The sequence below is a fragment of the Anopheles merus genome, chromosome X (assembly GCF_017562075.2).
Source record: "Anopheles merus strain MAF chromosome X, AmerM5.1, whole genome shotgun sequence".
Taxonomy (NCBI): Eukaryota; Metazoa; Arthropoda; class Insecta; order Diptera; family Culicidae; genus Anopheles; species Anopheles merus.
Window position 1 is genome coordinate 200,468 of NC_054081.1, and position 15,500 is coordinate 215,967.

The following is a 15,500-nucleotide window of genomic DNA, read 5'->3' on the forward strand; positions in this document are numbered from 1 at the left end:
GCGGTAAATGTTTGGGTTTATTTGTGGGCAATTAGCAAATGGTACATATTTCCTGCAATATCCTGCCTTTGTACAAACAAACGACGGATGCTCGTAAAACTAAATCCGTGCTGGCCCTGCTGCAACCAACTGTGCGGTCGAACGATGGGACCACCAAGTGCATTAGAATATCTCCGCGGTAGATATCAGCGCATTGGATGCAGCATTCGTCCGAATAAAGTGGCCTGGTTTCCAAAAAAAAAAAAAAAGTAAAACTGCAGTCACATGAGTGATGCACACGCTTGGCGGTTTGTTTATCGTCACGCTGAGCGCTCGTAATCTTTGATGGCTTTTTAATTACGCTCAATTATCGTCGCTGCAAGGCGTGAACCGAAGCTGTTGCTGCCTGTTTATTTTATATGCATATTTTTCGAGTGTAAATAATACCACCAACGATCCTGGTAAAGTGTGGTCCGAATGCTCTCGGAAGCATTCACTGCTTTGTTTTGATACACAAATATAGATATTGGACACCTCTTCATCAGAATGACATCAACGGGAAGGAATGATGTCTTGAAATGTTTTTCCACCCTGCCAGTAAACAAGCCTTTCTTCCTGCCCGAACTGCCTAAGCTGCACCGAGGCAATGACTATTTTATGATTCTGACACGTGTAAAGTGTAGCAAATCTACACTTGAAAGCCGAATAGAAATAGATGTCTCATATCCGGTAGAACATGCACGGCATACGTTTTCCTTTGTAAACGAAAATGTTGAACCGCACCAAAACCATTGCGGTGAGGCACCGAGTGAACCAAAAAACACCCATCTGGTATGATTATTTGTTAGCATGTCTAATTTGCTGTGTTACATTTGAGCGAGATCGAACTTATTCTTCTCTACGAAGATACGCTACCCCTTCAATAACGACGTCGTAGTGATGTAATATGTCACCGCGGACCATTGCCATCAGCTGAGCATAACGGAAAGGGCAGGACGGGGAATCAGCTTCCAACACACTTCTGCTTTTTTATGTTGGCCTTCCTCAAACCACGTGCCGGACAGATGATGCGCCAGCACTAGGCTGCTTTGCAGTTCGAGAATAGGGCTTATTGGTTTCGATGGCTCCAGCCAGGCCCCAGCTGTGGACAGCTCGCAGTGGGATTGTTAGAATTCAAGTCATCTAAAACCACCAATATACGCATCTTCACATTCCATGGCTGTTTGAAATAAGCGAAGGTTTTTTGGTGGCAATATTTCACGTTCGCAACTGTGGTGCTGATTCGGCGGGAAGTATTAAGAATGGTTTAGCAACCATAACAACTTCTTCGAAGTCGTGCGATTGATGGGTTTCCTCAACCAAAGTGTTTAAAATAGCCGTGAATTCAGACACCCCATGATATCTTTCCAGAACCAGAAGCTGGTACTATTTGATAAGGTTCATGACGCGTCAATAGCTTCATCCATTTCAAAGACACCGTTCACGTTAACATTCCCCCGTAGTTGACGTGCCGTGCGATCGGTCGCTACTACCGTATCTTGATCTACAGTAGTTTATCTATATTGTGGTTTAAGCGGGTTGGTTCCCACAGTACCATCACTACGGCACATCTGTTTGAAGAGGGGGCTGGAAGCCGCCACCGTCGAAAGCTTGACAAATGCTCCGCTATTGGGTTTGACCCTTTGACAGTGTCCGGGGCCTCGTCGGGGCGGTGTTAGTTCTGTTTGTCAATATGTGTTTGTAAGACACAAATAAAAATCCAATACTGTAGGGTTGGTCAACAATAACCCATCAGACACAAGATGGGACATAAACATCAATTTTAGTTCATGTCGGAACCTAATCAATCACTACCACGATTATCGACCTGTGTTGAATTTGTAGAATCATTTTCAAACAATTGAAGCAATCTTTTTTTTGCGGTAATAATAACACACCACCCAGGCAAACCCTGCATAGTACATAAAGAACATGTGGTCGATTAGAGGAATATCGATATCACACGACGCATACTCAGAGTTGCGAAGTAGTTGCTTCCCACGTGGTGCACGGCTGGAGGAACGTTTTCACGATCACGTCTTATCTCATCCGTTGCTTGAGACTTTGACTAAGCCTTGCTAAGCCATTGTATATCACTATATATCATCCTTTTTCTACGACTCGGGGGGAACGCATAAATCCTCCAATAGTGTTTTTTCCAGATTGGGCCCTCGGTACCTATGCATCTACTTACGGTGTTTTCACTCAGCCACCTCGATCGGACAATGCTCACACACACACACACGCACACAAATCAATTGAAAACTTTGCCTGGATTCCCGGCTACTTTACGCCCGCCATCTAGCGGGTGCGCACTCTTATGGTCCTCCCCCTATGTGCTAACGATGCACTTCCTGCGATTGTTTCGTACATATATTTTCGCACTTATTATGCGTTTGCGCCGTGGTGGTAACGGCTATGGTGTGTATGTGCACGCGGTGTATTCGTAAGGGTGTTTGTGTTTTTTTTTTCTACAGTTTCGATTTTATTGTCGGTACTAATCTCGCTTCTTTCAAGTCTCAATCCCGACCATTCAAATGGTTAATAGCAAACGGAAGGAAGATAAGTAGAAGGGAAACGAGAGAATAAAATGTGTGTGCGTGCGTGCGTGTTTTTTTGTAACGTTTTACAATAATTGCCTTTATTAAAGGCGTGCATTATGAGTGAACATTAAACAGCCAGCATTGCGCACGCATGTATCATAACAGCAGATAGTAGATTGTGCCATAGTCGATCTCTCTCTCTCTTTTCTCGCTCTCTCTCTCTCTTTCTCTCTCTCTCTTTCTCTCTGTCCTATCTGAACTCTATCTCATTCTTTCCTTCTATCACTCTTCTAAATGGTCAAAACCTTCACGAACAACCGGACGCTGCCTTGGCGGCACGAGAACAGCAAATGGGCCAATGGGTTGAAAATCTCGCCGCCGACGAGGCAAGTTCAGTTCCTCGCGAGGTGGGTCAAAGGTCGCCCGCCTCGGGAAGACGTGTCCGGTCCCGGTACAGTAGGATCCTAAGCGAACGAATCTTGCCGAAAACCCGAGGGGCACTGCTGGGAAGTATCATTTTCGTTGATGACCGCTCCCGAGCGGCCCTATCAGCTGGAAGAAATCTTTAATTAGAGGAAGCAGATCCGTTCTTTTAATCATTTTTGTTTATCCCCTGTGTGTCCTCTTCCCCTCTGTAAAGCAAGTTCTCTCGATCAGATGATTGTTTTGAACAGAAAAAAAACAAGTATTCACTCTTTTGTTATGAGGCAGACATGCGAAATGTGCTCTTTGACGATTAAAAGTAAATTAAAATTGATTTACGTAAATAATATATTCAAGAATATATGTGAAAAACATAAAAGGTAAAGATCCCGACAAAAGAAACGTACAATACATAAAAGGAGTAAATATCTTTATTTTTATGCAGTGATATACATTTACCTAAGACGTAGTCTCTTAAACATGAATTGTTTTGCAACATGAATTTTGTCTTTTGACTATGAATGGTGAACGTTCACAACGTCTGAAGACTGAGCGAAAAATCGATTTGAGAAACTTTCGATAATTTCTAGAAAACTTGATGATGTAGCGATCAAGTAGTTATCCGAAATAACAGCAATTATGCTTTTTGATTACCGGTAATTGCACTGGAAACTGTTTTCAATGTTTTTGATGAGAGAAGTTATAGAGAAATGTGACATCAAATATGTTGTTTTCTTATGATATTACAAAAAATAACAATGGCCACGCAACTTTTTCAACTCCTACAATTTTTCGACGCGGCCCCGATGTTTAACATGGATTTTTTATCGGTTACGGTCGAAAGAGGCCTTATTTTCAAAATTGTTACCTGGATATCCTATACCAATGCGTTGATTTATTTTCGCTTAGATGAATGTGTCTCTAAGCTTTTGAAGAATAATCTTAAAACGAATTCAGTGTATCTTGGTAAGGAAGTATAAAAAGCAAACAAATACACGATATGAACGTCATATTCAGGAACAAGTCCTAAAAGGACTCCATTGAAATGGCAACTTTAAGAGCAATAGGACCTGGCAGTTACTTCTGAAAACTCGCATCAGAAAGCGTTCATTATCTAGGCTCTTCAACATTGCGAATATCAAAGATATGGTTTTAAGAACGTTTCGTGACCCAACAATATCAATTTCGAAACGAAATACTCTTCACACTGCTCCATCCACCCCAATCTTACTTAAAAGCCACCCCCCGCTTTCTACGGGAATAAAAATCCCAACCGGATTTTTTGTACAGCGGGCAAAAGATGCGGCCTTGCGCATCACAAGCGCTACCGCTGGCTAGAAAGCAGAGAGAGGACCAGCTTCTCTCTTTCGTACCTCTCCCAGTATCAAATCAAAAAGGTGGACAAATTCAACAACGCATGTCTCCGACGGCGCGATCGTGCTGGTCCGCCCGCGCTTTCCGGGTCGAATTAAGCGGTCGCACCAGGGGACGGATGGTAGTAGATGGGCCAGGGTTCAAGCAAGCAAGTGCCTGTTGGGCCATTAAATCTATTAACGGTTGCGGGATGATTGTAACCTCAGCCAGCCCCCCCCCAAATCCACCCCTACTGGCACGTTCCAACGCCCTCTTCGCTCTTCCACCTCACGTTACCGTTTCTCCGATGTTCCGTTTCTTCGTCTTCCAGTGTACGACGGGCTGCCGGCAGTGGGAGCTTGCCTTAGAGTCGAGCTGCCAGCATGCGTGTGTAAGTATTCGAACGGCTTTTTGTTTCGGTAGCTCCTCACTCACTCACTCACTCACATCGAATGATCCCTGTTTGCGGTCTCCATCAGAACGTCAGCGACCAGGAGCTGCTGGAGGCCCGCGAATGGTCTTGCATTGCGGGCTGCAACGATGGGCTGAGCCGGTACTTTCGGTGGCTGAAGGCTGAGATCGGGACGCCTCATGCGCCGGCCCTCGTGGCAGATAGCTTGACCGCGACAGCACTCGCGCTGGAGTGGGAGGTGCCGGAGCGGTTAGTGCGGTTGGCCCGGCACCGCAACCGGGGGCCCCGCAGCTACCTCGTCCAGTGGCGGTACGAGGAGGTGGCCGGCGACTGGAAGTACTACCGCAACCAGAGCATGGGTGACAGCTCGACCGTGCGCGTCGACAACCTGCAGCCCTACACCAAGTACCGGGTAAGGTGTTGACGTTACCGCATCTTTCGTAACGTCTACCGTAACAGATTCTTGCTATTTTCGGTTTTCCACAGTTCCGTGTAGCACTACTACTATCGCCCCACCACGACCAGGTACTGACGTCCGAGCAGAGTGTCATCATCAGCACGTTACCGTCCGGGGTTCCAACTTCGGAGCCCACCATCGTGAGGGCCGTTGCCGTCGACCATTCGCGCATATCCATCTCGTGGGAGCCGGGACCTTTTCCCAACGGCCCCGTATTGTCATACGTGCTGCAAATCAAAGACCTTCATCCGATAGGCTACAGTGCACTCAAGGTGCTGCCCAGTTTCATGCACTATTATTCTTTACATTCTGAGCATTTCGAGTTTCTAGTTCAGGGGAATTTCCACGGAATGGGGACTTCTTTATAATGTCTTCGAAGGCTTTTATGCTACTGCTACTATCACTACTCTTACCTTCTTGAAGTTGGTTTGGCTTTGGAGTTTGGCTTTGGAGTTTGGAGATACTACTCGCACGACCCACTCTGCCTTCTTTCCCGTACTATGTGCTTTTCTTGATCTATCACATACGCATCTGACACACCTAACCTTCTTCACAATGTCTATACTAACGCATCTAAGTGTTTGTGCCGCTTGCATGAGATTCTCGTTTGTTTGTTTCTTTTTTATGTTTTCGTTTATCTCTTCCTCCACCTTCCCAAGCGACAATCACTAATGCTTTCTGCTCTGCATCTCGGCAGGAAATTCCCGAATCGAACACGTCCCGCCATTACATGTTCGAGAAGCTGGAACCCGAGCGTAACTATTCGGTGTCGGTCGCGATGAGCAATCCGGCTGGCGAGGGACCGGCCTCGGTGGCGCTCGTTGCCACCCCCCCGAAACCCACTGGCCACGAGGAGGCGCTGCAACCGACCTTCATCCTCGGCGCGGAACGCTCCATCCTGGCGCAGAGTTCGCTCACGCTGTTCTCTGACCCGCCGACGAGCGTGTACGCGAGCCCCGAGCACAAGATACGTGGCACGGCCACACACATACGGCGCGGGCTGCTATTCGTGTCGGACGATGCCGGGTACATCTACCGGGCCCCTTACTGGCCGGGGGCGGAGAAGTTTCGCGTCGTCATTCTAGCACCCGGTGCAGCCAACAACTTTCGTCCGACGCTGCTCTCGATCGACTGGCTGAACGAGCATCTGTACGTGTTGGGACAGGCCCGACCAACCAAGCTGTGGCAGATTGCGTACTGTGACTTCAACGGGGGCCATCTGACGGTGGCGATTGCGGGGCTGCAGAGGCGCCCGGACCACTTTGCCGTGGATCCGTACAATGGGTATCTGTTCTGGGTGGTGGGTGGTACCGGACCCGACGGTGGGCTGTTCCGGCTCGATCTGGGCGACATCTCGAACGGTGTGCGGCACGAGATTCGACCGCTGCAGATGGTGCGTGGACGCAGTTTGGGCGCGTTTACACTCGACCACGCAAACTTCCGTGTGCTGCTGGCGGATCAGGGCCTCAACACGGTGCTGGCAGTGTCGCTGGACGGGAAAAAGCTGGAAGACATCCGGAACAACACGCAGCAGCCACGGTTCGAGCGGGTCAAATCGCTGGCCCGCGCAAACGGCCTGTTCTACTGGACGAATGGAACGGAGGTGTTCGCCGAGGATTACCACCGGCTGCACGACAGCTACTACCACAACGCGTTCCCGATCGCGGCCAACAACACGTACTTCAGCATCAGCGTCAACCTGACGGCGGAGCAGCCCATCCCGGTGCCGGTGAACCCGCCGCGCAACCTGCAGGCGCTCGCGTCCCCCGACAAGCTGAAGGTATCTTGGGACGTACCGTACCTGCTCGGGGTGAAGGGGCGCGGCGCCTGGCAGGCCTGGAGCTACCGGGTGGAGGTAAGCGACGAACAGCTCGGCAGCGTCCTGCACGTGGCGACCGTGAACGGTACGAGCTACGCGTGCGACACGGCCGGCCGGCTCCTCCCGAACCGCGTCTACAGCGTGCGGGCGGCCGCCTTCACCGCGGCAGGCCGTGGCCCCTGGAGCCGGGAGTTCCGGGTGCGAACTCTGCGCCCCGCCAGCCGGCACCATCTCGTGTGGGCCAGCACGGACGGTATCGTGCGCAGTGACGTTATCGGCGAGCACGTGGCCACGCTCATACCGCGCTCGCCCGTGCTGGACGGTGCGGCCGTCACCAGCCTGGCCTGGCACGCCCGCACCCTGTACGTAGTGAGCAACTCCACCCTCCGACTGTACCGCGAGCCAGCCGTGCCCGGCGGCGAATGGGCGAAGGTGCGCGAGCTCGAGTCGGTCGAGTGCGTGGCAATCGATTGGATCGGCGAGCGGCTGTACTACTCCAACCCGGCCCAGCAGCTGATCGTACGGGCCGGACTGCAGGGCGAGCAGCCCGAACCGATCCACAGCGTGATGAACGTCCGCGAGATCCGGTTCGATGCGTACCGCGGCTTCATCTACTGTTCGTCCGGCCTGATACTGGAGGCGTTCCGGCTGAACGGCAAGAGCCGGGTGCTATACTTCAGCGAGAAGCGGTTCACCGACAAGCAGATTATCGGCCTGACGCTCGACCACGACGGCGAGCGGCTATACTGGATCGTACGGGGATACTCGCATTCCCATCTTTACTGGGCACCGCTGGCTGGTACGGCCGCCGCTGGATCTGCCTCCGGATCGGGATCGCTTCCCTCCCTTCCACTCGCCGATCAAAAACCGCTCGGTTCGCTGGTGCACTTTAGCGATCGGTTGCTCTGGCTCAAGGAAAGCCAGGTGGTGGTGGGAGACGCAAGGGGCGAAAATCTGGCCTACATTCGCAACCACCATCTGAACGGGACGCGCGCCCTGGCCCTGATCGATCCGATGCCGGCAACGCCCTCGATCAACGTGCTGCCGGCCAGCGTCAACGCTAGCTCGATACGGGTGACGGGCGACTGGCGCCGGTTCAACGTGAGCTGGACGCCGGTCGAGAACGTTAACTACAGTGGGGTGTTTTACAAGCTGACGCTCAAGCTGCCGGACGCGCGGGACATCGTACAGGAGCTCGCCGTGCCGTACTTTGTCTACGGTGGTGGAGCAGGCGACGAACCCGAGAATGAGGGCGTCTCAGCAGCGAGTGCCGAACAGTGGCCGATACCGCCGTACACTCCGATCGACATTACGGTGCACGCTTTTACGTACTGGAGGTCGTCCGGGTTTTCGACCGTTCGACGACACACGCCCGCAGGCAAACCGTCGGTACCGGTGGCGCCCCGTACCTACATCCAGCATCACTACCTGCCTGGGACGCACGAGCTAAGTACCGGTATTGTGTTCCGGTGGTCGCCGCCCGTCGAACCGAACGGGCCGATCGTGGCGTATCGTGTCGACTGCTGGTCGACTGGACAGGACGACGTGCGCCGGACGGTGCTGGATGGGGAGGAGGTGCAAACGGGACACACGGAGCTGCTCATTCCGGGCGCAGTACAGCCGAACACGACCTACTACCTGCAGGTGCGCGTCTGCAACGTCGACCACAGTGGCGATCCGAGCGAGATGCGCTCGATTCGGCTGGCGGATGGTCGACCTCTGCCACTGCTGTACGTGGCGACCCAAGACCACATCGTGCTGCTGGATCTCGATAGGCGCGAGAGCACTCCGATCGTGGCGACGGCCGTGCCAGCCCTGCTGCTGGCCGAGCTGCGCCACGAGCGCAAGCTGCTGTGGGTGAACCTTAACGGCGAGCTGTTCATGTACGACGAGGCAGACGGCAAGCGCAAAATCGCACAGGTCCCGTCACGTGCGACGGCCCTCACTGTTGATTGGGTGGCGAGGGCAGTGTATGTGCGTTCACAGACACCGTCCGGCAACGGGAGCACTCTGCATGCGTATGATCTGAACCGGTTCGAGAGTGGTGGGTCGGATCCAGTGCATCGGATGGTCAGTCTACCGGCGGAACCGGCTGTGATCGATCTTTTGCAGGTGCGGCCTGGTACGGCGGAATTGGTGGCTGTGTCGCGGTACTCCCGTGCCGGTTATATCGTGTCACTGGACGAACTGGACCTTGAGCCGACTCCGTTCAACTGCAGTGTGGAGGACGTCGAGAACGAGTGGAATCAACGGCTGTGTGGCGAGTACGATGGCGTCTTTGACGTGGATGGCCAGCGTGGAATCGTGCAGGATGAGGGCTATCTGTACTGGATCGGTCCAGATGATGGGACGGTGTCGGTGCGTGCACGGGACGGCTCACCAACGAGCGACGCTACCACCCAGCAGTTTCCACTGACCGGTGCCATTGCCCTACTGCCAGTGCAGCACCGACAAGCCTATCCACCAGAGCGTTGTCTCGTACCGGTAGTGCAACAGATTCAGTACCTGCCAGAGCTGTACAACAACACGGAGAGCTCGATCACGTTACGACTTCCCGAACCGGAACGACACACCGACTGTGAGCGCCGACCTCCAGCCGTACGCTACCGCATCCTGTACCAGCTGGAGGATGAAGCGACTGCCGACCTGCATATCGACTACTCGTACGAGAGGAGCCGCACGATCGGGAACCTGCGCCCGTTCACAAACTACCGGTTCGGGGTGGTGCTCACGAGCTACTACCTAGCGGCGGCGACGACCGCTCAGCGACTGCTGGTTGGGGGCGAACCTTCGATCACCGAGCTGCCTAAGCGCTCCATGCCAGTCGTGTTCCGGACGGCCGTCGGTCCACCGTCCCGACCGGAGGACATTACTGCGTGGCCCGTCAGCCCGACCGAGGCTATTGTAAGCTGGATACCATCGCGCCAGAAGAACAGCCATCACGTTTGGTACGAGATTTGGCGAGCAGAGCCCGACGAACATAAGAACCGACAGCAGCAGGTTGTTACAGGTATGTGTTGGTGGTGTACCGTTTAGATGTTGGGCAACCGGTACTATCGGATTCGAATTCGGATCATCAGAATCCGAAAGTAGCAGCGATTTTTGTAGGGAATTAAGGTTGTTCATTGCTGTTAAAACTACATGCGATAACCAGCATATTTCTACTCGAACAGTGCCTAACGAGGACAGTTAAAGACATTTTTCCATAGCAATAAAACACGTCATGGGTTAAAGCCCCAAATAGACCGTGTTCCCATACGTAGGACTGACTATCATGCTATGGTAACAATAAGTCACTGAAAGTCAAGCTCACTTTCACTAGTGGGTACAGGCAGGCCTTGACTGACAACAGTTGTTGTGCCAAAGAAGAAGAAGAATAAAACACTGCATTCAAAATGCACTGACGATAATTCACACATAATATTTAGAAAAACCAACGGTTGGATTGCACACACAGTGTATAACTTAATTTTACTTTCTAATTTATCTCTAATCGAATCGTTGGTAGATTTCAAAATGGACGATACATCCATGACGGTGGAGATTACGCGCCTGCAGCCGAACCAAACATACATCGTGTGGGTGCGTGCGTACTCTAACTTTCACGCCTACAGCGACAGCGACAAATTTCAGATACAGACCTTTCCCGAACCAAGCGACATACAGCTGCTGTCGCTCAACTCAACCGGGATACGGCTGCGCTGGATACCGCCGGTTAATTGTCAGAAGTGCGTATCCTGTGAGTGGCCGGCTTTTGCTTCTGTTACTAATTGATGTTTCGCTCCCATTACAGGTACAAGATTCAGTACGCGATCGTTGGTCAGAGCACCTGGACGACGATGTACGACTCGCAGGGACCGAGCACACACTGGTACAACTACCACTACGAGTTGAACGGGCTGTTGCCCAAGACGCGATATCAGTTTGTAGTGCTTTTGCACTATCCGTATCGAGACGAGCCTTATGTGTGGCCTCGCGAGCGTGATATCATATTTGAAACGGCGGCCGACAAACCGGCCGCCCCGGGTCGCCCGATTGTAACCAAGCTGCGCCAGGACGTGTACAAGGTGAGCTGGGAAGCTGCCAAGGATAATGGTGCCATCATCGAAGAGTATGCGCTCGAGGTGCTGGTCAGCCAGTTGAACCGGGCAGCTAGATTTGTGCTGTCGCCCGAGGACGACGCCGCAGCCGGTGAACTGTCGCCCGGCGTGGAGGGTAGCAATGGGACAGCCACGGTTGGCGAGCTGGAAACATACGACGAGCGCTGGAGCCAGGTGTACAATGGCACCGACGTCTACTGGATCATCCCAGAGCGGCATGCGATCCAGAGGAACTTGTTCCGGGTACGGGCCCGGAACTCGTACGGCTGGGGCCCGTACAGTGACGAAAGCCGACCGACCGGCCCCGAGCTGTACGTGCAGCGCACCATCATCTACATTGCCACCTTCGTTAGTACGCTCGGCACGATTGTCGTGGTTGTCGCTCTGATTGTTATATTTTGTAAGTATGATGTACTACCAGACGTGTACGTAAATATCTGCTACAATGTTGTCTGCTCGTCTACACGCATGCAGTAATTCGCCAAACCGACAAGATGAAGAACTTTCAAATGGATCCGGCTAATGCGCGACTGTCAGACGTGGAGCTGGCTAACTTGCGAGAGCTGCCACGGCGTGGTAACTTCGTTCAGACTACTAACATTCTGTACAGCTCCGGCTCGATGACAGACTCGGAAATAGCTCTGTTGCCCCGCATCCGTCTCGATCAGGTATGGAGAGGAAAATCCAAGATCATCTACACATCACACTCATCCGTTGTATTTCCGTAGATCTTCATGGCTAGTTCGTCGCTGCTGGGCAGTGGAGCATTCGGTGAAGTGTACGAGGGAGTCGTTAAAGGTGTTGATGGCGAGGCGGAAACTCGAGTAGCCATCAAGGTAAGTGATAGGTGATGGAGCGCAGCTGCTCGATACGTATTTACTTTTTAAAAATCATTATTTTTGCAGACACTTAAAAAGGGTGCCAAACTGCACGAGAAGCAGGAGTTCCTCCAGGAGGCGCAGCTGATGAGCAACTTTAAGCATAAGCACATTACGCGCCTACTGGGTGTCTGCCTGGAAGCGGACGCACTGCTCATCATTATGGAGCTGATGCAGGGTGGCGATCTGCTGAGTTATCTGCGGCGCAGCCGCTCCCTGCCCGGTCAGGCCGCCCGCCTTACGATGCTCGATCTCATCTCGATGTGCCAGGACGTGGCGTCCGGCTGCCGGTATCTGGAGGAGATGCACTTTGTGCACAGGGATCTCGCCTGCCGCAATTGTCTCGTGTCATCGACAGATCCGCGCGACCGGGTGGTAAAGATCGGTGACTTTGGGTTGGCGCGCGACATCTACAAGAACGACTACTACCGGAAGGAGGGCGAAGGTTTGCTGCCGGTGCGCTGGATGTCGCCGGAGAGCCTGGTGGACGGTGTGTTTACTTCGCAGTCCGACATCTGGGCGTTCGGAGTGCTGCTATGGGAGATCATGACGCTCGGCGAACAGCCGTACCAGGCGAAAAACAACGTCGAAGTGCTAAACCACGTACGCGAGGGTGGCCATCTCGACCGGCCCAAGGTGTGCCCGAACGAAATGTAAGCTAGCTCAACGGAGAAGAAATGGGGGGGGGGGGGGGGTGGGAGAAGCAAAGACACAAATTGTACACGGCCACCTTTTCCACCGACAGGTATGAGCTGATGAAGTACTGCTGGAAATTTTCACCGGAAGAGCGACCGACGTTCCGTTACTGTTTGGAGGTGCTGAGAGCGCTGCGCGAAAATACCAGCGAAGATACGCAAATCATCGCACCATTTCCGGCGAAGCTGCAGCAAGGTAGGACTGCATGTAAAAAATGCATTCGCACACACACGCATACACGCGCGCGTCCTATCTTTGAGCACTTTACACTTTCGTGCGCGCGCACTTTACACTTTCTTTAAGCACTGCTCCGCAATCAAGCAAACTCATTCATTTCGTTGCAGAGGCCGTTACCAATCCGACTTACCTGGTGTCCGAAAGTGGCCAGGTGTCACCACTGTCAGGTAGATAGTATTTGCACCTCGACACGAAGTCGCCCGAATTACATCCAAAACCATCAACTAGCACCTACCAGTACTACTGAACTGTCATTAACATGCCTGCTCGTTGTCATTGTCATCGTTTCATCGAAATTTCAATCATGGCTTCTGATCGTTGCTTGAAACTAGGACCTTGATTCTAGAACCTCCAAGAAAATGAACCCTTCAAAACCCTCTCGAAGTTTCGTTACACTAATTTGATTCCATTCTTGTGAGGTATTCTTTTTTCTGAAACACAACTTAGTACACCTTCTGAACTCGTCGTAACTTGAAGCTGTCTAGTTTTGCTATGACATCTTCATCGTATCCCAAAGATGTTACAGAAAGGGTGCCGACTGTCTTAGGTAAACTTATACTGAAACTCTTCAGTATGGAATAGATCAGGAGTTTACTTACTGCAATATTTTACCGTCCATCCCTAACCTCACACGCTTGCTTTCAACTGCTTGTGCAAGGTGCTGCGTATTTTGTGCTACTTTCCTAAAGATCTGCTCCCTCACAAACATCTGCTCCTCTGTTTGCAGGGTCGCTACGGTACAGTGGTAGCGATGCTGGCCTGATCGCTACTCCACCAACCTCCAGCAGCGGCAGCAGCGGCGCCACTGCATGTCCCGGTCCTAATACGCCCAAATACCTGGAGCTGGTATACGAAGACAGCGGTGATTTGGATCAGCCGGACGGGTTTGCCGCATCTGTCGATCGGGTCAGCCCAATACCGCCAATGCCCACCGACAATGGGTACGAGATACCGATTACCGATAGTCGCGGGCAGATTCACTTTGCCGAGATACCGACCACCAGCCATCCCCCCCAAACGACATCGCAGCGTCAGGCAAGTGTGCCCGTGCTCCTACCGAACCTATCGGTGCTGCTGCCAGACAGTGCGAGTACGGGTGCAAACCGGGACTCCCAACAAGTGGAACCACCTTCACTGTGTGCCGCCACTGCCACCACCACCAGCAGTAGTATTATCGAACGGGAGGAACGGGAAAGGAGAAGCTGAGCGGAGACGGACCGAACAGTAGCAACAGTTGATGTTGCCGTTCGGATCGTCAGCGCAGGTGATATGGCGACTGGTTTTTACATAGAGTTGTAAACAGTCCTAAAAGTAAGGCTGCAAACGGTGCGATAGGTGCGAGGGATTGTGCAAACAAATGTGTGGGAATCAGTGCGATGTAATGTCTTTTTACGGGCTTTATTATAGTACAATGCCCAATGTTAATTCAGTAAATGCCCGGAAACAGCGCTTCGCGAACATGGTGCCTGTACCAGCTCAATAAAAGAATTTAGAGATAGCTTAGAGTACCCGAGCGATAGTAGCCAACAGCAACTGGTTGTCTGTATGAAGAGTAACATCTTACTCGGTATAGCAAAACGCTCAATAATTGCGCGAAAAAAAACCAATTTTTACTAACAAGCGGTAACATAACACACTAGACAGATCTGTCGTACAGCTCGGTTAGGTGTACTTTTGATAGCAAGGATTTAACATAGGGATGCTTTGTAAATAATGATCATAGAGTTTATATATCAACTGTACGAATGCAAGAATGAACCTAACGGGGTACGAAATTAAGGTTCTTAATTGAGCAACCGACTAGCAGGTGGATTGAAGTCGGTAATGATGGACGATGCTGGACACGTAGCTCCAACAAGTTCGGATTGAAACACGTTGCAGTTACGGGTCGGCATCGATCAAACTGACGCGAACTCCTAACGCTGGGTCAAACGGTGAAATGGAGTTGAATGTATCAATCCTTGATAGTAATACTCTAAATCCTAAGTTAAAAATCTGTTGCAAGTAACAACGGCAGCATAGTTTAGTTTAACGTGCCGGCAATTGAAGCAGCTTTAGCGAGTTTTTTTTCTCCTGTTTCTCAATTACCGAAAAACTCTGAATTAACTTCATTTCTTCTTGTCGAACATTCTAAAAGTAACATTCTTATAAAACACTGCAACATGACAACACAAGTATTATACCAACACAGCAAACGATACCACTCGCGATAAGTGTTTCAAAGGGGGGATATGGCGTTACGAAGTCAATCTTAGGAACCGAATATTTATAAACCGAGCAAGAGTCGAACCCAATGTCAAATGAAACTATCCCCAAACCCTACTAGCGAGATGCGTTCTGCGATTCAAGATGGTTGAAATCATATTTACACTACCTGTATTACCATAACCTATTTCTTATGAGTCTTAAAAGTCGACCTTCGGTGACGCTTCGCTTCTCAGTGCGTTTGATGAGTAAAATACTGCAAATACTTAGGCGTTAAGCAATTTGTTGTAAGGGAATGAAAGATTAACCGTAAATGAGCAACTAATATTTCACGTTGGGATACTATTTAACAAAAAAGG

General features: G+C 51.3%; 1 protein-coding gene across 1 annotated transcript in view; it reads left to right on the forward strand.

Annotated features, from left to right (window-relative positions):
* Positions 1-15,500, forward strand: part of LOC121590799 (protein sevenless) — a 32,252-nt gene extending 16,752 nt beyond the window's left edge. Inside the window, exons 3-14 of the mRNA XM_041910805.1 lie at positions 4,669-4,728; positions 4,817-5,161; positions 5,236-5,478; positions 5,904-10,035; positions 10,534-10,753; positions 10,819-11,525; positions 11,600-11,793; positions 11,854-11,961; positions 12,031-12,656; positions 12,749-12,894; positions 13,044-13,103; positions 13,664-15,500. Coding sequence (XP_041766739.1) covers positions 4,669-4,728; positions 4,817-5,161; positions 5,236-5,478; positions 5,904-10,035; positions 10,534-10,753; positions 10,819-11,525; positions 11,600-11,793; positions 11,854-11,961; positions 12,031-12,656; positions 12,749-12,894; positions 13,044-13,103; positions 13,664-14,142 — 7,320 coding nt within the window. The 3' untranslated portion in view covers positions 14,143-15,500. The remainder of the gene's footprint in view (positions 1-4,668; positions 4,729-4,816; positions 5,162-5,235; positions 5,479-5,903; positions 10,036-10,533; positions 10,754-10,818; positions 11,526-11,599; positions 11,794-11,853; positions 11,962-12,030; positions 12,657-12,748; positions 12,895-13,043; positions 13,104-13,663) is intronic.